The sequence below is a fragment of the Rhagoletis zephyria genome, unplaced genomic scaffold (assembly GCF_001687245.7).
Source record: "Rhagoletis zephyria isolate East Lansing unplaced genomic scaffold, Rhagoletis_zephyria_1.1 Rzeph_scaffold_01197, whole genome shotgun sequence".
NCBI classification, from domain to species: Eukaryota; Metazoa; Arthropoda; class Insecta; order Diptera; family Tephritidae; genus Rhagoletis; species Rhagoletis zephyria.
This window is the reverse complement of record NW_016158281.1, coordinates 116,005-137,144: the sequence shown is the minus strand read 5'-3', so window position 1 is coordinate 137,144 and position 21,140 is coordinate 116,005. Positions and strand designations below refer to the sequence as shown.

Genomic DNA, 21,140 nt, shown 5'->3' with positions numbered 1-21,140 from the left:
CGCGTACACATACACATATACGTATATATATACCCTGCAAACAAATGCTCCCGAAATCTTTAAGAGTGTCGGAAATTTGTTACGATTCTTTTAGAAATCTGTAAAGAAAAACATATGAAGCGGTTGACAAGAACTAGTAAAGAAATATCTGTATGATTTCTTAAAGAAAATTTTTAAAAAAATTGTGAAACCTTTCAGAATTCTATGAAATCCTGGTATGCAGGGTATACATATACACACGAATATGAATAGATAAAGAAGATGTTGATGACACAAGGAGTTCATACCAACGGTAAATGTTGTTTTTGTACGATTGCTACAACCTGTAGTTGTTGAATCATGTATTGTGCATTTGTTCCCTATCGATGTTGTCGATAGTGGCAATAGATGGCAACCCATCGATACAATCGATGGTGCCATCGATAGTTTTCCAGCTCTATGCCGAACTGCCAATCAAAAACAAACCCTGACCGGGAGACCAACAAAAATTCTGGAAAATTTTGAATTTTAAGGCAAAAAGCCTAGGCAACGAAAATTGTTACTCGGCCAACTGAGATAATAAGTTGTTATCAACAGTGGAGTATCATTTTATGGCCAAAATGGGAAAGGTAAGAGCTAAACAAACTATTAAATTTTACTTTGCAACTAAAACCCCGTTCGTCAGAGATGCGTTCAGAGAGGTCGTTTACTCGGTGGAGTGAGTTGTATTTGTTTACTATAAGCAAAATATACAAATGCATAAAACGACGAGGTGTCGCATTATTAACATTTACCTTCAGTGGTGCCACTGTAATAACCGAGACATTTGATTGACCACTGTTTTGCTCATTGCCATTCACCGCGTAGGCCGCCAGCTTGAGCCCTTTGGAAGATGTTTCCAACTGTTGTGAATTTGTAAGTTTGAGACTGGAAAGTAATCTTTCGACATGGAAAACGGATCTGAGGTCTATTGTGTGTCCAAAATCTAAATGTAGTTCCAAACGATAGCGCAGTTCGGCGGCCTGCACACGCACAATAATTGCCCGTATGTAATCAACAGTTGATGACGGACCGCTCCAACAGCGTAACCATGAAACAGGAACCTGCAAACATTAAGCTGCATAAGAGATATATACTATATGAACACAAATAATTTGATTTACCTGATTTTCAGCCAAAACTCGCAACAAGTTTATGTCTATATCTGAATTTGTGCTACTAGAAAATGACTTGAACCAATTGTGTATCAACGAGAGTGTTTGGTGCACTTCCTGGAAACACCTAACCGCTATTTTCAACTCACTAATAACGAATAATTGCCAAGGCGAGTCTGCTTGCGTAGATTCCCGCATTTCATCGGCGGTTCGTTGCACGGTACATTTCTAGGGCGAAAGGATAATTGAAACATAAATAACAAAAATTTGATTGTACACAGTGAAGTAATTCACTAAGTCTTACACCAGCCAACTTGCGCCAAAGTGCTAACACCGGTTTAATTTGTTTCTCTAACTGAGCCAATTCATTCTTTTCCTGATCAGGGCCAGCTGTTTCTTCCGCGTTATCTGTTTTATAATAAGCTCTGCGTAGATCCCTAATAATTTTTTTTGATTGCTCAATTTCACGGCTTACATTCGTGTGATTCGACAACTGAAATACTTCTGGACCCTCCGCGTCTGGGAATTTCGCAATCGTGCTTAAATAATCCAGCACTTGTGCACTTGTGTGGACAATCATTTTGGTATTCAATGGACTCCAATAATTGTTCATTACATCAGCAGAACAAAACTCTTCTAAATACCGTTGCAGCACTTGCAAGTCACGGGTGTTGTTGATACGTCCACCGAAAGCAACATTTTCACATAACCTTTGCATAATGAACCAATCGCAACGTCCGGCAGATATCATGGAGTCTAGCCAATGTATCACTTCCATTGCGGCTTTTAAATCAGCTTCTCCAAACTCATAATATTTAGACCAACCTTGTGGTATGTATTTGCGACGTTCCTGCAGCACCGCGGTAAGAATAAAAACCACAAAACGTATTTTGACTAGCTTCGCCTCCCTAGATATTCCACGAAATTCACTTAACGTAAAGTTTTGCAACATACGACGAACTTTGTATTTAATACCACTTGGAGATTCATATAAAATCTTCACAAACTTGTACATAATCGTTTCGCTGAACCTACGCGTTGATTCACAAATGAGCCAAAGGCGGAAACCATCGCGTTTCTGCAAAACTTCCAATTCTCGGTCAAGCACTGGTAACCAATCGGGAATGAGATGAACATTTTTAATGCAAATCCATTTGCCTACTTCAGCTGCTTGACGTATGGCATTTAAAGCACGGCATTCCATTCCGCGACCTACGGAAAGCTCCGTGTATTTTTCGAGACCGATTTTCTTAGCTGCGACACTTTTTATTTCGGTACCTGGATCATTTTCTGGTTGTGTAATCACGAGAATAGGTTTGTTTTCATTGTTTTCGTCGGCAAGTTGCTCCACCGTAGGCTGAACGACAGAGTCTGGAGATATGCCCAGAATTTCTGAAGCTGCCCGACGTAGCTGCATGTAGGCAAAATCCATACGAAATATTTGCGCTATGAGTACGCGATGAAAAGGTGATTTGATATTACCTGCAAAGAAATTGTTATGAAAATTCTAAAGAAATTACTTCGAACTAAGTTAAATTAAATCGTGCACATAAGCATATGTCGGTGGCAATAACCAATGACCGCCTTAGTCGAAACACCTGAATTCAAGAAAAACGTTTTAAACATTTGGATTGTAATGTTAACCGTTATGTTCATCTGTAACTTTAATAAGCCTAGTTGGCTAGATGGGAATTTCACATACACATGGAATAGTAGTTGCAGAATACGATAGCATATATAACTCAATTCTTTCTTAAGTTGTTGTTGTTGTAGCGGTTACCAAGCCCCGCTCGGGTCGGTTCATCCGTCAACGTTGTCGTTTGTTTCAGCTAAGGGGAGGCCCAGGAAGTGTGCGACTTCCACAGGTTCTGTCCATAAGGACAGGGGCGCCAGCTGGGTGGGGTTTTCAGGGCATGTGAAGAGGTGCCGAGAGTCATGTGGCGACCCTCCACATGCCGGGCATTGGGTGGGCACATCCTCATTAATTCTGCTCAAGTATGAGTGTAGCCTGCTGCAATAGCCAGAGCGAAGTTCGACTATTGTGGTGCGGGTCTCCCGATGCAGACAAAGTTCTGTCCCGTCCACGTCCGGTGGTTGTGTGCCCAGAACGGCATTCACAGGGCGGGAGTCTACATAACTCAAGACTGATTCCCTGTGAATGCCGCTCAGGGTTGGTAGGCTGACGGGTCCCGAGGTTGTTTAATGAATCTCTGGACTTCGTCCGTCAGTTCGTAGAGATGCCTCCTGACGTGCCTTGGCGAGGGCTCTTCTGTAAGCAGCTGTTTGCTGGGATGGCCACGTCTGGGTCCCCAAAAGGAAATGCTTGCAGAGCATTATGTTATGCTCCTTGACTGGGAGCATCTGGGCCTCGTCGTGTAGGTGGTGTTGAGGCGTCATCAGGAGGCATCCGGTCGCTGTTCGTAGTGTCGTGTTTTGGCAGGTCTGTAGCTTCATCCACTGCGTCCCGCTAGTCCCAGGCGACCACACGGGCGCTGCATAGTTTAGAACCGGCCGGCCAATTGCCTTGTATGTTGCCAACAATGTTTCTTTATCTTTGCCCCAAGTGCTGCCGGCCAGCGGCTTGAGGACATTGTTGCGGCTCAGTACTTTATTGGCAATTGCGGTTGTATGCGCCGAGAAGGAGAGCAGACTTTCGATGGTAACTCCGAGAATTTTCGGGTTATTCACGTCGGTATTGTTACGCCATCAACGTCAATACCCAGTTGCAGTCTGACCTCCTTCGTCCAGGTGGTGAATAGGGTGTCCGAGGATTACGCATTGGATAGGGGAAGGCTCCTTGCATTGAAGAAGCGAGAAAGTTCGGCGAGATAACCGTTTACTTTCGAGAACAAGTCATCAATTCCATTCTCAGACGCCATGATCGAACAATCGTCAGCATAAGAGACAATATTGATACCCTCTGGTGGTTGAGGAAGGTTAGAGATGTAATAATTAAACAGTAGTGGGGACAGGACACCACCCTGTGGTACCCCCTGTTTAATTTTACATGGCTTGCTCGTTTTGTCTCTGAAAATTGCTGACGAATGTCGACCACTCGGGTAATTCGCCGACCACCGTTTGAGTCCCTGTGGGAGAGAGGAGTCCTCTATGTCTTCTAGCAGCGTTGAATGACTGACAGTGTCGAACGCCTTGGCCAGGTACTAGAATAGTTCTCTCACAGGGGCGGTTTCGGTTAAGGCCACGAGTTATCTGAGTGTTTATAGCGTTAAGTGCTGTTGTTGTGCTATGCACATTATGGAACCCATGCTGATGCTTCGCTGGTGTCAGGTGGTTCGTGAAATACGGGAGTAGCAAGGCCTTTAGTGTCTTCGCTACCGGGGAAAAGAGGGTTATCGGGCGAAAAGACTCCTTTGTTGGTTGGTTTCCCCGGTTTGAGCAGTGGGACCACTCTCCCCATCTTCCATATGTCTGGAATGACGAGAGTGGACGAGTGGAGGTCCTCCATTAGGTACGCTACTCCCGCAGGACCAAAATTTTTCAGCATCAACATGCATATTCCGTCGGGTCCAATGGCTTTCGCCTTCCCGATGGCTACCCTTACCTCACCGCTAGTGAAAACAAGAGGCGCAATGGGTTTTGGCATTTTGTGCAGCCTTCTGGTCACTCGACGTTTGGCTTTATCCACCGGAGGATGCAGAATAAACTGCCGGCTAAAATAGCTCGCGCATCGCTCCGGGTCCAACGAAGCGTGGTCACCAAAGTCTATTTCGACTCTGTCGTCACGCTTCGTCGGGTTGACCAACGACCTCACGGTTGACCAAAGCTTACTCACACCAGAGGCGAAGTTGCAGGTCTTCAAATGCTCTTCCCATTTCTTCCGCTTATGTACGTTCACAAGTTGCCGAATCTCCNCGTTTTGTCTCTGAAAATTGCTGACGAATGTCGACCACTCGGGTAATTCGCCGACCACCGTTTGAGTCCCTGTGGGAGAGAGGAGTCCTCTATGTCTTCTAGCAGCGTTGAATGACTGACAGTGTCGAACGCCTTGGCCAGGTACTAGAATAGTTCTCTCACAGGGGCGGTTTCGGTTAAGGCCACGAGTTATCTGAGTGTTTATAGCGTTAAGTGCTGTTGTTGTGCTATGCACATTATGGAACCCATGCTGATGCTTCGCTGGTGTCAGGTGGTTCGTGAAATACGGGAGTAGCAAGGCCTTTAGTGTCTTCGCTACCGGGGAAAAGAGGGTTATCGGGCGAAAAGACTCCTTTGTTGGTTGGTTTCCCCGGTTTGAGCAGTGGGACCACTCTCCCCATCTTCCATATGTCTGGAATGACGAGAGTGGACGAGTGGAGGTCCTCCATTAGGTACGCTACTCCCGCAGGACCAAAATTTTTCAGCATCAACATGCATATTCCGTCGGGTCCAATGGCTTTCGCCTTCCCGATGGCTACCCTTACCTCACCGCTAGTGAAAACAAGAGGCGCAATGGGTTTTGGCATTTTGTGCAGCCTTCTGGTCACTCGACGTTTGGCTTTATCCACCGGAGGATGCAGAATAAACTGCCGGCTAAAATAGCTCGCGCATCGCTCCGGGTCCAACGAAGCGTGGTCACCAAAGTCTATTTCGACTCTGTCGTCACGCTTCGTCGGGTTGACCAACGACCTCACGGTTGACCAAAGCTTACTCACACCAGAGGCGAAGTTGCAGGTCTTCAAATGCTCTTCCCATTTCTTCCGCTTATGTACGTTCACAAGTTGCCGAATCTCCGAATTGAGATCCCTGATACGGGGATTTCCGGGATCGGTTGACGAAGGCTGACACGCTCATCGGCTAGAACTGCCGCTTCAGCAGGAAAGTTCGGACGTGGATCCTTAATACATCCTGCTGGGATGAAGCGAGCTGCAGCAGCAGTGACAACCCTGCGGAATCTACGTTCACCTATGTGGACGTCGGTTGGTATGGGTAGTGNCCAGGTACTAGAATAGTTCTCTCACAGGGGCGGTTTCGGTTAAGGCCACGAGTTATCTGAGTGTTTATAGCGTTAAGTGCTGTTGTTGTGCTATGCACATTATGGAACCCATGCTGATGCTTCGCTGGTGTCAGGTGGTTCGTGAAATACGGGAGTAGCAAGGCCTTTAGTGTCTTCGCTACCGGGGAAAAGAGGGTTATCGGGCGAAAAGACTCCTTTGTTGGTTGGTTTCCCCGGTTTGAGCAGTGGGACCACTCTCCCCNTGGAACCCATGCTGATGCTTCGCTGGTGTCAGGTGGTTCGTGAAATACGGGAGTAGCAAGGCCTTTAGTGTCTTCGCTACCGGGGAAAAGAGGGTTATCGGGCGAAAAGACTCCTTTGTTGGTTGGTTTCCCCGGTTTGAGCAGTGGGACCACTCTCCCCATCTTCCATATGTCTGGAATGACGAGAGTGGACGAGTGGAGGTCCTCCATTAGGTACGCTACTCCCGCAGGACCAAAATTTTTCAGCATCAACATGCATATTCCGTCGGGTCCAATGGCTTTCGCCTTCCCGATGGCTACCCTTACCTCACCGCTAGTGAAAACAAGAGGCGCAATGGGTTTTGGCATTTTGTGCAGCCTTCTGGTCACTCGACGTTTGGCTTTATCCACCGGAGGATGCAGAATAAACTGCCGGCTAAAATAGCTCGCGCATCGCTCCGGGTCCAACGAAGCGTGGTCACCAAAGTCTATTTCGACTCTGTCGTCACGCTTCGTCGGGTTGACCAACGACCTCACGGTTGACCAAAGCTTACTCACACCAGAGGCGAAGTTGCAGGTCTTCAAATGCTCTTCCCATTTCTTCCGCTTATGTACGTTCACAAGTTGCCGAATCTCCGAATTGAGATCCCTGATACGGGGATTTCCGGGATCGGTTGACGAAGGCTGACACGCTCATCGGCTAGAACTGCCGCTTCAGCAGGAAAGTTCGGACGTGGATCCTTAATACATCCTGCTGGGATGAAGCGAGCTGCAGCAGCAGTGACAACCCTGCGGAATCTACGTTCACCTATTTGGACGTCGGTTGGTATGGGTAGTGCAGTGAAGGCGCTTTCAGTAGCATCCGCGAAGCCTTTCCAGTCAGCTTTGGAAAAGTTGACATAGATCCGGTGATCCGCGGAAGCAAAGTCGGCAGGTTTATCAGTCAAGATTACTATGGGCAGATGGTCTGATGCTAGGGTCAGCATAGGTCGCCATGATACGCTGTTGATCAGACCAGCGCTGACAATTGTTAGATCTGGCGAACTGTAGCAGCTGCCCATAATCCTGGTGGGTGCGTCGTCGTTCATTGTGCAGAATGTCGAATCGTCTATCTGCTCAGCCAGATGTATTCCCCTACGATCATTTGACAGGCTTGAGTGCCAAACATCGTGGTGCGCGTTAAAGCCGCCAACTCCCATACGGTTTTCACCTCTGAGTAGCGCACCTATTTCAGGGTGATATCCTGCCAGGCAGCTGTTGACAGACGGTATGTATACGTTAAATATTTCTAGCTCAACTTCGCCTGACCGGATAGCAATACCCTGACATTCTAGGATGGTATCCATGCGGTCGATGTCTGCTTCAATGAGACGATACTGCACGGTGTGGTGCGTGATGANACAGGCTTGAGTGCCAAACATCGTGGTGCGCGTTAAAGCCGCCAACTCCCATACGGTTTTCACCTCTGAGTAGCGCACCTATTTCAGGGTGATATCCTGCCAGGCAGCTGTTGACAGACGGTATGTATACGTTAAATATTTCTAGCTCAACTTCGCCTGACCGGATAGCAATACCCTGACATTCTAGGATGGTATCCATGCGGTCGATGTCTGCTTTAATAATATACTGCAGGGTGTGATGCGTGATGAACGCTAACCTCCACCATTGTCTCGCTCGCGATCTCGACGGTGCACCTTGTATCCGGCGCAATTCAACAAGGTTGAATTGCCGTGCAACTTCGTCTCTTGGACCGCAGCTATTAATATTCCATGCCTTCCCATAAAGACGGTTATCTCATCGATCTTGCTCTGGAGTTCGTTACAGTTAAATTGTAGCACCTTTGTGTGCCTTGGCAGACCGATTGTTATGTGTGGTGTTAAGGAGTTTTGTTGCCTACCGGCTCCCTGCTGTACGTGCTGCAAAAGGGGGTGCTGCCTTGTGGTGGTGGTTGGCGGCGTCGCGGGGGAGGTATGCGACAGGGCAGCACAGCAGGGGCCCACATAGTCACTCGTCCAATCACGCGTGGTGCGAAGTCCTGAGCATGCCCTAAAGTGGCACCAGCCAAGGCAGGAGTTGCACTTGACTGATGTCACATTACGGTATATTCTGGACGGACAAACCGAGCAGATTGTTGGAGGGACTAGGAGTTGCCGGCGGCGGTGTGTGGGTGCTATTGTGTTTGTGTGTGTCTCTATTATTGTGTTGTGTTGGGGTATGGGTGTGTTGGTTGTGTGCTGCACGGGCGGGTGGTGGTTTGCCGTGGAGGCGGTCCGGTTCGCACAGCATGGGGCCACTAACGACGTGGTCCATTGCCGGTGCGTACGTAGGCCCGAGCAGTTGCGGAGGTGACTCCACCCATCACAGGCATTGCACCTGACCGTGGTGGAGTTTGTGTGCAGTCGTCTCTGGCACACGCAGCAGGTGTAAGTTTCTGGCCCTAGGTTGGACTCAATGCCAGCCCTGAGCAGAAGGGTACGGAGCAGATGTAGCCCTAGAATAGAGCAACGTTTGATGGATTTCGCCGACCTAAACTGGGTTAGATCGCCGAAACAACAGCCCTTGGTCGGGTAAAACCCGAGTCATTCCGGTACGTAGAACCGGCTGTCGTGGGAATTCTTTCTTAATTCGACTTAGGCGGTTATTGCTTATGACCACAGATGTATACGTACAGATCGTTTATTACATGTGCATTTACATCACTAAAATACCAAGATTTGTATATAAATTAGACCATAACTTTTAATACTTGCACCAATATATTTCGTAAAAATATTAAGATTCACGTTAGCTGGTCCGATTTGAAAATACCTCCGAAAATGGAGTTTTTTATGAATAAAAATAGTTTCTTAAAGAATTTTTTGAATAAATTCCCTCAGATGACAAACAGTTTAAAAAATCTGCATAAAAATATTAAAAAAAGGATCATTCCAGCGCCTTCGTCTTGACCTGCGGGCTGTGGCTTCCACGACCTGTCACCATTTTCTCACCCTTTTTATTTCTTTGCAAATAAGCTCATTCGAAGTATGAAAAAGAAAGGTAGGATGAACGAGCGTCATTCCAAGTTGAATTAAGATGTGTTGGTACATATTTGAAAAAAAGGGATGTGAATGCGTTTTTTTCGCAAAGAAAAAAAGAGTGGGAAAATACCTTTCCACTAATACTTCGTAAGTCCAAATCAGAATAGTTTTAGGCCAGGTATTCAAGTTTTTCTTAAACCAATCTTTGAAACCAGTTCTTTGGAAATATTTTCAAATCGGTCCAACTCACGTAAATCTTGATATTTTTCCGAAATAGTGTGGTGGACGTCTTCAACCATAATAAATTTTGTAATCCCGGTGGAAAAACCGCAACTTTTTTGGTGATGGAGTCTACTATACATATATATCGTCGTTTAAAGTAAAAAGCCGCGTATCGTCATTCTGCAAAACCACGTTACTGACATTTGCTGCCAAAAAGTGGATTTGCTCACACAAGCTCTTGGCTCAATTCTTATCCATTTGTCCTGAAAAGAAAGAGAACCATTTTGAAATATGAGTGTTTTTATTCTCTAGAAAATAATTTATGCAACCTCACATACGCGGTTGATCATTTTGTTGATACGCGGTTTTGTACTTTGAACGACGATATGTTTAATTTGTTTAAAACTGATTCTTAATATCTTGAGATATCGTCCCTTACCTGGCATCTCTTGCGTCTGATCCACGACAAAACTTCGCCAGGCATAGTCATTCTGCAATTGCAACTGTTCCTCAAGTTGCGGTACTTGTTTTAATAATATCTGCAATTTTAGTGCTGATTCTTTACTGATAAAATCGGGCAACTGTATTAAGCCAGAATCAACACTTCCAAGGCCGCCATCAGCTGTGACCATAAAGTTGGTGATAAACATTTCCCATTCTGCTGCAGGCATTCGTTCTGGATACGCACTTTTGCATATGTATAAAGCCAAAGTAAGGTGACTTGTACGTGGTGTAGAGCGTGCTATATATTGGTATGTGGCACACACCAGTGATTCATAGACTTGGATATCACCTGGTGCCACTGAGCTGGGCCTTTCAAATGCCTGCACCGATTGGAGAAAGATTTGTATATACGCCAAGGCTGGTAGCTCATATGAGGCAATAAGCTCGATGTAAAACTTTGCTGACTGTGAACAAAGCTCTCGCAATTGAGTGTAGTCCGACAGAAGCGATTCCTTCAGACAGGCACTTTCCTTAAGCGATTTATCAATAAAATTGCTGCTTTCTTTCACCTCATTGAGTGTACTCAATAGCTTTTCATTCTCTAAAATGTCACCTTGTGCAGTTGAGAGCTCTTCCAGCAGCTTGTCCTCCAACTCGATGCGCTGTTTAAGTAGCACACCTTCATTTTTCAGCAATTCAATGCGTTTTTGCTCCAGCTCGGGGTTCTTCAATATGATAGCTTTTGACATGAGTTGATCTGCCAGTCCTACGGCGGTTACAGTGAACGGTATACAAGTCAAATAACTTAATGTTTCTGGCTCGATGCTCAATTTATTAGTTTTTGAAAAGAGGATGAGCTGAAAATTTTCGTGCAGGTCAATAATTTTTGAGCCAATTTCTAACAGCTTTTTCCCAAACTTGACATAAAAGCGCCCCTGTAATAGCTGCAATAATGGGGGACGCACTTGCTGGCAATCTTGCACTATTAGCACTTTGCCAAAGCGTACCGCCAACTCAAGCAAGTAGTTCAAACGCTCGTTGCTTTGTGTAGTTATACCATAAGGTCTTTGTTTGGCGCGAAGATATTCTTCTAGCCAGTTTGTGGCGGTTTGCGTAGGGTCCAGTACCAAAGGTATTGGGGAGCTTCCGAAAGGTAAGTCCATCATTTGACGCAGTAACGCAGCGTTTTCGATGATTTGTGCATCAGACGCGAGACCCATGCTTTCCCATATAATTTGTTCCTGTTCGGGAAGTAAACTTCTGCGCAAATCGAATGGCCTCAGCTGCAGTTCGGCAAGTAAACGATTCATGCTGAAGCTTAAATGTAAAAAGGTTTAAAAACTATCAACCATGAAATAATAATTCAATTTGTTGTTGCAGTGGCACTACTAAGCCCCGCCCATTTCATTTCATCCTTCAATCATTGTCGTCAAGCTCAACTAACGGCAAGCCAAGAAAACGCTGTTTCAATAGGGTCGGACCAAAGGGAGAGTTGAGTAGGATTGAGCTGGCATGTGAAGAGGTGGTTTGTGTCGTGCGGGGTGTCTCCACATCCCGGGCACTCATTGGGGATATTGGGGTCAAGTCTGGACAGGTAGCTGTTGAGGCGGCTACAATATCCAGACTGTAACCGAGCCAGGGTAACGCGGGTCTCTCCTGGCATTTGAAGCTCCGTCACTTCTACACGTGGTGATTGGGCTCCGATTACGGCATTCATAGGCCGGGAGTTGTTGTTGTTGTTGCAGCGGCTACAACGACCCCGCCCAGATCGGTTAATATCTCAGTCGTTGTCGTCAAGCTCAACTAACGGAAGCCCCAAGAAGCGTGCAATCTCAATGGGGTCGGTCCACAGGGACAAAGGCGTTAGCTGTGTGAGATTTTCCGGGCATACGAAGAGATGTTTCGAGTTTTGGGGTGTCTCTTTCCATGGCGGACACTCATTTGGCACATCTGCCTCTAATCCGCTCAGGTATGAGTTTAATCTGCTGCTGTAGCCAGAGCGAAGTTGGGCTATTGTGGTTCTAGTCTCCCGAGCAGACGAAGCTCCGTCTCGTCGATGTCAGGTGGTTGTGTGCCTAGAACGGCGTTCACAGGTCTGGAGTCTACATAGCTCGAGACTGAGTCCCTGTGAATGTCGCTCAGGGCCTGTCGATAAGCTGACGGGTCCAGAGGTTGCTTTATGAATCTCTAGACTTCGTCCGTCAGTTCGTAAAGATGCCTTCTGACATGCCTTGGCGAGGGCTCCTCTGCAAACAAGTGTCTTTTCGGGTGTCCATATCTGTGGCTCCCTACTAGGAATTACTTGCAGAGCTTTGTATTGTGCTCCTTTATGGGAAGCACTTTCGCCTCGTCGTGCAGGTGGTGTTCTGGCGACATCTGAAGACATCCAGTCGCTGTCCGAAGTGCAGTGTTTTGTGTCGTCTGCAGCTTCATCCACTGCGTCCTACTAGTCCCCGGCAACCACACTGGTGCAGCGTAATTTAAGACGGCCGGTCTTATTGCCTTGCATGTTGCCAGCAACGTTTCTTTGCCTTTGCTTCAAGTACTGCCGGCTAGCGACTAGGGATGCAAATTTTAAGCAGTAACATCGATACATCGACGTTTCGATGCATCGGAGAATAGAACATCGAGGCTAAAATACATTGCCAGAGAAACATCGATATATCGATGGTTTCCGATGTTTTGCAATTTGTTAATTTATAGTTAAATTTAAAGCAATATTGAATACTTTAATAATTATGAATGTATTTTCCTGTATTTTATTATCCTTTCTATACCCTTTCTATCATTAGAATCAAAATGCATACCATCGTAAGGTCGTTCGGGCCTAAAGATCCTAGGCCTGATCTTGTTGAAATTAAGGGGTGTTTGGTTCTGTTTTAACGGCTAGGTTATTAGCATTCACAATGAATCCAATAATTTTATTGAACTTGGGACCGTTTTTTATGCAAAATGTTGTGGAAAAGCAACAGTAATTTCCAAAGGTAAGAAGTTATAGCTGCTATTTGGGATATCACCACATCTTCTAATCAGACTTCTTCAACAGCGGTCACTGAGGAGATGTGGTGATCTTCGAAATAGCAGCTATAACTTCTACCTTTTGTAACTTATTGTTGATTTTCAATAACGTTTTTCATAAGAAACGGCCTCAAGCTCAATAAAATTGTTGAATATAATTGTTATACGGCCATAAATATAAAAAAAAATATGAATGAATAATAATCTTTAGGCCAGTCAAACATACCGAAAGAAAGTCGGAGAGTCTCCTTAAAGTCGATGTTAAAAACATCGGTAAAACTTCCATCGATGTATCGCCAATTTCGCGATGTTAGTAAATTGTAAACATCGATGGCAAACATCGAAAATTGAACCGATATTATCGATGTTTCAAAAACATCGATGCATCGTTTGCATCCCTACTAGCGACTTGAGGAACTTGTTACGTCTCTGTATTTTGTTGACAATAGTGGTTGCGTGCGCAGAGGAGAGCAGATTGTCGAAGGTTTATCCGACTATTTTGGGGTTATTCACCGTCGGAATTGGTGTATCATCGACGAGAACTCCCAGCGGTAGTCTGACCTCCTTCGTCCAGGTGGCGAACAAGGTCGTAGAGGATTTTGTAGGGGAGATGGTTAGGCCCCTAGCAGTGAAGAAGCGAGAAAGCTCGGAGAGATACCCGTTTGGTTTCGAACACAAGTCATCATTCCATTCCCAGACGCCATTATCGAACAATCGTCAGCATAGGAGACAATCGAGACTCCCTCTGGAGGTTGATGGTGCTTTGAAATATAGTAGTTAAACAGTAATGGAGAAAGGACACCACGCTGTGGAACCCCCTGTTTTATTTTTCTAGGTTTGCTCGATTTGTCTCTAAACATTGCTGACGAGTGTCGACCACTTAGATAATTCGCCGACCACCGTTTGAGCCTCTGTGGGAGCGTGGAGTGGCTGACGGTATCAAACGCCTTTGACAGGTCCAACGCTACTAGAATATTTCTCTCTCAGGGATGGTTGCGGTTTAGGCCACGTATTATCTGCGTGTTTATGGCCTTAAGTGCTGTTGTTGTTTTGTGCACTTTACGGAAACCATGCTGATGCTCCGCTGGGGTCAGGTGGTTCGTGAAATACGGGAATAACAAGGCCTCTAGTGCAGGGCTGGCGAACCTAAGGCACGCGTGCCATTGATGGCACGCAACAAAATAATTTGGGCACGGTATTAATTGAGGACACAATCCCTCTAGTAGTAGTAAATTGAAGATCAAAGCAAGATCTAGTCACACCCAAGAAAACAGGTCAGAAGAGCCAAAAACACAGACAGTAACTAACAAAATCCACGTAAGATATTCGATTCTTGAGGTCTATTGCATCATTCATCAATAAGCTTTGTGCGCAAAGCATGGCTTCGTCTACCTTGGTGATATAATCGAACCTCATTTCTTTGCAGGCATTAAATTAACGAAGGTTTGAGGCTTATACGTGGCTTGCGAAATGGGTTTTACGGATATGCGCCAGCATTTCAATAATTCACGTAAAGCAAAGAAAAAAAAAACAGAACCAACGCGAAAAGACAATACTAGGCATAAATAAACTTTCTGTTTATTTGCCTATAATTATAAATTACTTTTTCAGAATTTTCGCAATGCCGCGAGAAATTCAAATAAATGTGCCGACATACAATAAAATAAAAGCAGCTCCGGCCCCACCGCGCTTACCGAATAGTAGTGAAACAAGCACCAAGTGCAGTGAAATAAACCTTGCCGTAACAGAAGCTGACCAAAAGCATTCAGCTGATCGACGAAATGCTTACTTTTCGTTCGTTTCCCCCACAAACAATGCTGATCGCGATAAATCGTTCTCTCCTTCCCCCCAAACACCTTGGCATGCACAGTTGCCAATGTCTCTGGTAGACCAAGTTGTTCTGACGCAACAACAAAGCACTAGCTTAGCAACAAGCACAGTAACAACGGTAAGCGCAGCTCTCACAACAACGACTACAACCACGACTTCAGCAATGACAGCGGTTTCACAACGCAGTTCACCCACACCTGCACAAACGGAAATTTCGGCACCAGCCCAAGCCAAGCAACGCAGCTCAGCGCAAGTTGACCTACTTAATCCAACAACCCGTACATTGACTCAAGCGGGTATTGATAGGTATATACAAGTTAAACGAAAATTAAGCCCACAGCAGCAAAAAATTGCAAACCCATCAAAAATTGCAAAAACGAAAACCACTTACTAACCCTCTACTGGGAAATAAGTTTGCGATTCTGGACAATGAATGTGACAAGGAGCCGAATGAAGTTTCTAAAGCCAAACCCAAACCGCCCCCAATTTATTTACGAGAGCAAAACTGTAGTGAGCTCGTGAATAAATTAACTCAGCTTATTGGAGACAATACGTTCCACGTAACATCAGTTACCAAGGGCAATATTAAAGAGACCAAACTTCAGATTCTAACTGAAGAAAATTACCGGTTGGTAACTGTAGGGTTTGTATTTGTGTTATTACCTTTGAATAATAAAATTTTCTATTTGATGGACGAACCACAAAAATCACATAAATCTAAGATTTCCAAAATTACAAAGTTGAAATGAACACAGTACAATAAAAGGTAATAACACAAATACAAACCCTACAGTAACCAAACACCTTAATGAAGATAAGAAAAGCTTCTATACGTACCAGCTCAAAAGCAGCAAAGAACTGCAAGTAGTAATAAAAGGTATAGAATCAAGTGTACCCATTGCTGATATTACTCATGCTCTAGAGAAGGCAGGATTTTCTGTTAAAAATGTTGTCAATATTATCAACAGAGCAAAAATCGCTCAGCCTATGTTTAAGGTAGAACTTAATCCAAAAACAAGCCAATGAATAAAAACGCAGTGCACCCAATCTACAATCTACGATACCTTCTACACCGAAGAATAACAGTAGAGGAGCCGCACAAGCGAAACAGTCCCGTACAGTGCACAAATTGTCAAGAATTTGGTCACACCAGAACATACTGTACCTTGCGCCCAGTATGTGTTGCCTGTGGCGACCTTCACGCTTCCGCTTCTTGCAAGGCTATCAAAGATGATGTGGCTGTAAAGAAATGCAGTAACCACACCGCCAATTATAGGGGATGCCCTGTATACAAAGACTTAAAGTCTCGCAAGAATCAGCACAACACAGCCGTACGCTCTAGCTCTTATACATACCAACACCTCACGCCATCAACCACTACACCAGGAGCCTTTTTTGCCAGTGCGCAGCGAGTTCCCAACGTTTCTTTTGCCGACGCGTTAAAACTACAAATGCAGCCAAGCACGGCGAAATCAAACTCCAATCAAGAACCATTTGCAAATATTCAAAGGAATAATACTGAGTAAATGCAGCCGAACCCCCCTACTTGTGGCATAGAAGGAATGATATTGAATCTTACTCATTGTATGACTCAATTCATGTCTACTATGCAAAATATGATTCAAGACCTCATAAAGGCTCAAAACCAATTGTTGCAAATTTTAGTGAATAAAAAATTAGTGAATTGAAAATTTGCTTATGGAATGCTAACGGTGTAAACCAGCGTAGATTAGAACTCAGTCAATTTCTCACTGAATACAACATAGATGTTATGCTACTGTCCGGGACACATTTAACAAATAAATATAATTTCTCCATACCTGGATACAAATTCTATGCCACAAATCACCCAGATGGTAAAGCTCATGGTGGCACAGCGGTGCTGATTAGAAATCGTCTAAAGCACAATATTCTAGAGTCAAAAGCAACAGCCTGTCTGCAAGCAACTACCATATGCTAACGAACCCGCGACCGAGACTTGAATCTATCGGCTATTTATTGCCCACCGCGATTTTTAATTTCTGAAAATGACTAAAGATTTCTTTGATAGCCTGGGTAATAGATTCCTGGCAGGAGGCGACTTCAACGCAAAGCATACGTACTGGGAATCACGCCTTATTAACCCAAAAGGGCGGCAGCTATACAATACCATTATAAACAGGCACAATAGACTAGAGGTCACATCCCCTGTTAAACCTACTTACTGGCCTACCGATATAAAGAAGATACCAGACCTAATAGATTTCGCAATCACAAGAAACATATACAGAAATAACATAACAGCAGAAACTCTACCTGAACTATCATCCGATCACTCCCCTATATTAATAAAACTATATGAACAGACCCAAAATATCGAAATTGAGCCTCGTCTAACTTCAAATAACACCAACTGGCTTAAATATAAAAAGTACATCAGTAGTCACCTTAAATTAAACGCTGCACTTAACTGCGAGCATGATATAGACTCCCTTGTTGAACATTTTAAAGAAACCTTTACTTCAGCCGCTGGCCAGGCAACACCAAATCAAGTCCAAGTACCACCTACGCATACATCAGTTACAAATACCGAAATAGAAAAACTTGTGGCAGAAAAGCGGCGCCTAAGAAGACAGTGGCAGAGCCATCGCTCACCAACCTCACAGCTACTGTATAAAGCTGCCAGTAGAAAACTGAAACAAGCACTCAAACGTGCAGAGGATCGCAACTTGCAAAGGTACATTAAGAAGCTTTCCCCGAATTCTACTGAAAGATACTCTCTATGGAAATCGCTAAAATACTTTAAACCACCAGTGGCTACAGAAATGCCAATTAGGAACCAATGTGGAACCTGGGCTCGTAGTGAGCAGGAGAGAGCCGAGTGTTTTTCACACCATTTAAAGAATGTGTTTCAGCCAAACTGTCCAACGAACAACTTCAGGCTGCCACGGCAATGTTGCACTAGCAATTCTTTCTGACCTTTTAAAAGCTATCCTCAAATTCGGTTACTTTCCGAAATCATGGCAAAGGTCGAAGATAATCATGATAGCCAAACCTGGAAAAGACGCAACACAGCCGTCCTCATACAGACCAATAAGCTTACTGCCCTGTCTTTCCAAAGTATTCGAAAAAGTACTCCTATCAAAGATATCTCCCTTTCTCCATAAACGCAATTTAATACCAGCACATCAAATTGGCTTCCGAGAAAAACATGGTACAATTGAACAAGTTAATCGAATTACAAATGAAATAAGAAGGGCATTTGAGCTCAGAGAGTACTGCTCTGCAATTTTTCTCGATGTGGCACAGGCATTCGACAAAGTGTGGCACGACGGTCTTATATATAAAATTAAAAAATTGTTGCCGCCGGAATTCCACAAAATATTTGAATCATACATAACTAACAGAAAATTTGCTGTTAAAGTATCTAATTTCACTTCAGAAGACATGTCGATAACGGCTGGCGTTCCTCAAGGTAGTGTACTCGGGCCTATGCTGTATATCATCTACACTTCAGATATTCCAACTAGCAAGAATATACTCACATCCACCTTCGCTGATGATACCGCCTTAGTAAGTCGTCATAAATGTCCCAACAGAGCTTCAAGAGTACTAGAGGAACATTTACTACGCATAGAAGAATGGCTGGCAAACTGGCGCATAAAAGTCAATGAACAGAAGAGTAAACATACAACATTTTCACTCAGACCGCAAGTATGCCCCCCAATCAAATTAAATAATGTCCATATTCCACAAGCCAATGAGGTGACATATCTAGCAATACACTTGGATAGGAGACTAACTTGGCGCAAACACATATCAACCAAGATTACACAAATGAAGCTAAAGTCAGCTAGCGTGAACTGGCTTATAAACAGTAAATCAAAACTGAAACTAGATTATAAAGTACTTGTATATAATACAGTGATTAAGCCTATATGGATGTATGGTATTCAACTGTGGGGTACGACCTATGCAACCAACATTGACAGGATCCAAAGATTCCAACATAAAACGCTAAGGGCCTTAACGTGAGCACCGTGGTATGTCCGCAATGAAAATATACATAGAGATCTTGGTATACCGATGGTTAAATCTGTAATCGATAGCAGCAGAGAAAAATACAAAATAAAACTGCGTAACCACCCAAATCCACTGGCAAGTGGCCTGTGCAACACAACAAATATAACACGCCTGCGAAGAAGAGATCTACCAGCCTTTAATTGAGCGACGTTAAACCAACAGGGCTCAACCCCAGGGTTTGAGCTACATTATTGTAAAATTAGACGTAAGATATTTAAACTTGTTGTTAGGCTTAATAGATGTAAAATAAGCAGACCCAACAAATAAATGCAAGTATAATTTAAAAAAAAAAAAAATTTTTTTTGTATGGATACGTTTTCGAGATATTTGCAATTTACCGTTACTCAACTTAAAAAAAAGAGTGGTTCTATTTAATTGGGTATATCTCACGAACCACTTAAACAATCATAATACGAGGTACGGCAGATGATAGCAAATAAAATTATGCATAAACCGTATATACATTACTTTTCGATAGCCCTGATAGTTTCTGAGAAATTAACCATTCCAGATTTTTTGTTTTTTTGATGGAAAAATGCAAAAAATTCAAACTTTAACAGGGAAAAAAGTAAAAAAAATAACAGTTTCTTTGTGAATATTTTGCACTTGTGTTAAAACCTGTTCCTTTAGAAAAAACTAAGCTACCAATGAAGAAAATCGATATATAAATAACAAAATAACGATTGGTCAAATGAAAATGCGCAAGGATTTTTTATGTGAAATATGAGCATATAAATTACTCATACACCTGATTAGGTAGAGTGTTTGCATCGAAAACAAGAGGTGTCAGAAATTATTAATTAATTTCTCAGAAACTATCAGGACTATCGAAAAGTGATGTATATACGGTTTATGGAGAATTTTATTTGCTCTCATCTTCCGTATCCCGTATTACGATTATTTAATTGGTTCGTAATATATCAGGGACCGTAACGGTTATAAGTTTTATTATAAAAATCACTCTTTAATCGTTATTAACTGAGTTTTATTTTTTGCTCGGAAAATAATCGTTACGTTTTAAGTTTTATTTTTCGCTCGGAAAATAATCGTTATTTCTTGAGTTTTATTTTTTGCTCAGAAAATAAAACTTAATTTTTGCGTATGCGTATGCGCTTTTTTGCACTTTTTTGCACTTTTTCTTTAGAAATGTGGTTCGTTTTGTTTCTGCGATGGTATCTGTATTTTCTTTACCCACTCCACAGTGGCGTTAAAGGTTCAATGCAGCCGCCCCCTGTCTATTCACGCATGCGCATATGCATACGCAAAAATTAAGTTTTATTTTCTGAGCAAAAAATAAAACTCAAGAAATAACGATTATTTTCCGAGCAAAAAATAAAACTTAAAACGTAATCATTATTTTCCGAGCAAAAAATAAAACTTAAAACGTAACCATTATTTTCCGAGCAAAAAATAAAACTTAAAACGTAACCATTATTTTCCGAGCAAAAAATAAAACTTAAAACGTAATGATTATTTTCCGAGCAAAAAATAAAACTTAAAAAAATTAAAAAATAAAAATCAGTGCCGCTGAAGGTACTCCGAGTAATAAGAAATATATTGGTTTACTCCTTATGCACGTAGCCTTTCTCTTTCCGCGTGATTTTTTGAGTTGAAATTTCAAAGGATAATCGTTATTTGCGGTCCCTGTAATATATACGTGATAAGGTGAAAACACCATTTTTAAAGCTGAATAACGGTAAATTGCAAATATTTAGAATAGTTATCCATAGAAAAAAAATGATCTCGATTTTCGGAATCACCGAAGAATTCTACATGGGAATTGGATAGTGGCATCCATAGAACATTTTTGCTGTCAACCAGTGTAATTATGTCAAAAAGCTGCAACTAACTTTAGTTTCGTTTTTATTTTGACTATGAATATGCCCCATTGTTTCCAACTATTGCAAATGTTTGCAAACTTAACAAATTTAAAAAGAGATTTGAATTCTGATGAAAAACCAGACACATCAAGAGTCACTGAAGTGTTTTCTTTAATAAATCTCTCATTGACAAATTTTCATCGAGGTTTTCTGAATTCAAGGAATTATCGGAAACACACAAATTTATTATGTATCCTGATGTGACTTCAATTGATGAACTGAGCTCAATCACAATCTATATATATGTAAAGCAATAGCCGTGTTCGTTGTTCGGAGTTAACTCTAACAGGTCTATTCTGCACGTTACCGGAGGTTTTGTAACCGGAAAATTTTATTACCAAAAAATGTTACCAGTTCTTGTC

General features: G+C 43.1%; 1 protein-coding gene across 1 annotated transcript in view; it reads right to left on the bottom strand.

The window, feature by feature from the left end:
* The window catches only part of LOC108363135 (cytoplasmic dynein 2 heavy chain 1-like), a 67,975-nt gene that overhangs the window by 4,213 nt on the left and 42,622 nt on the right, over nucleotides 1–21,140 (bottom strand). The window contains exons 13-16 of the mRNA XM_017616404.1: nucleotides 9,984–11,305; nucleotides 1,438–2,615; nucleotides 1,143–1,361; nucleotides 639–1,082 (exon numbers count right to left, since the gene is read on the bottom strand). Of these exons, the coding sequence (XP_017471893.1) occupies nucleotides 639–1,082; nucleotides 1,143–1,361; nucleotides 1,438–2,615; nucleotides 9,984–11,305 (3,163 nt within the window). The remainder of the gene's footprint in view (nucleotides 1–638; nucleotides 1,083–1,142; nucleotides 1,362–1,437; nucleotides 2,616–9,983; nucleotides 11,306–21,140) is intronic.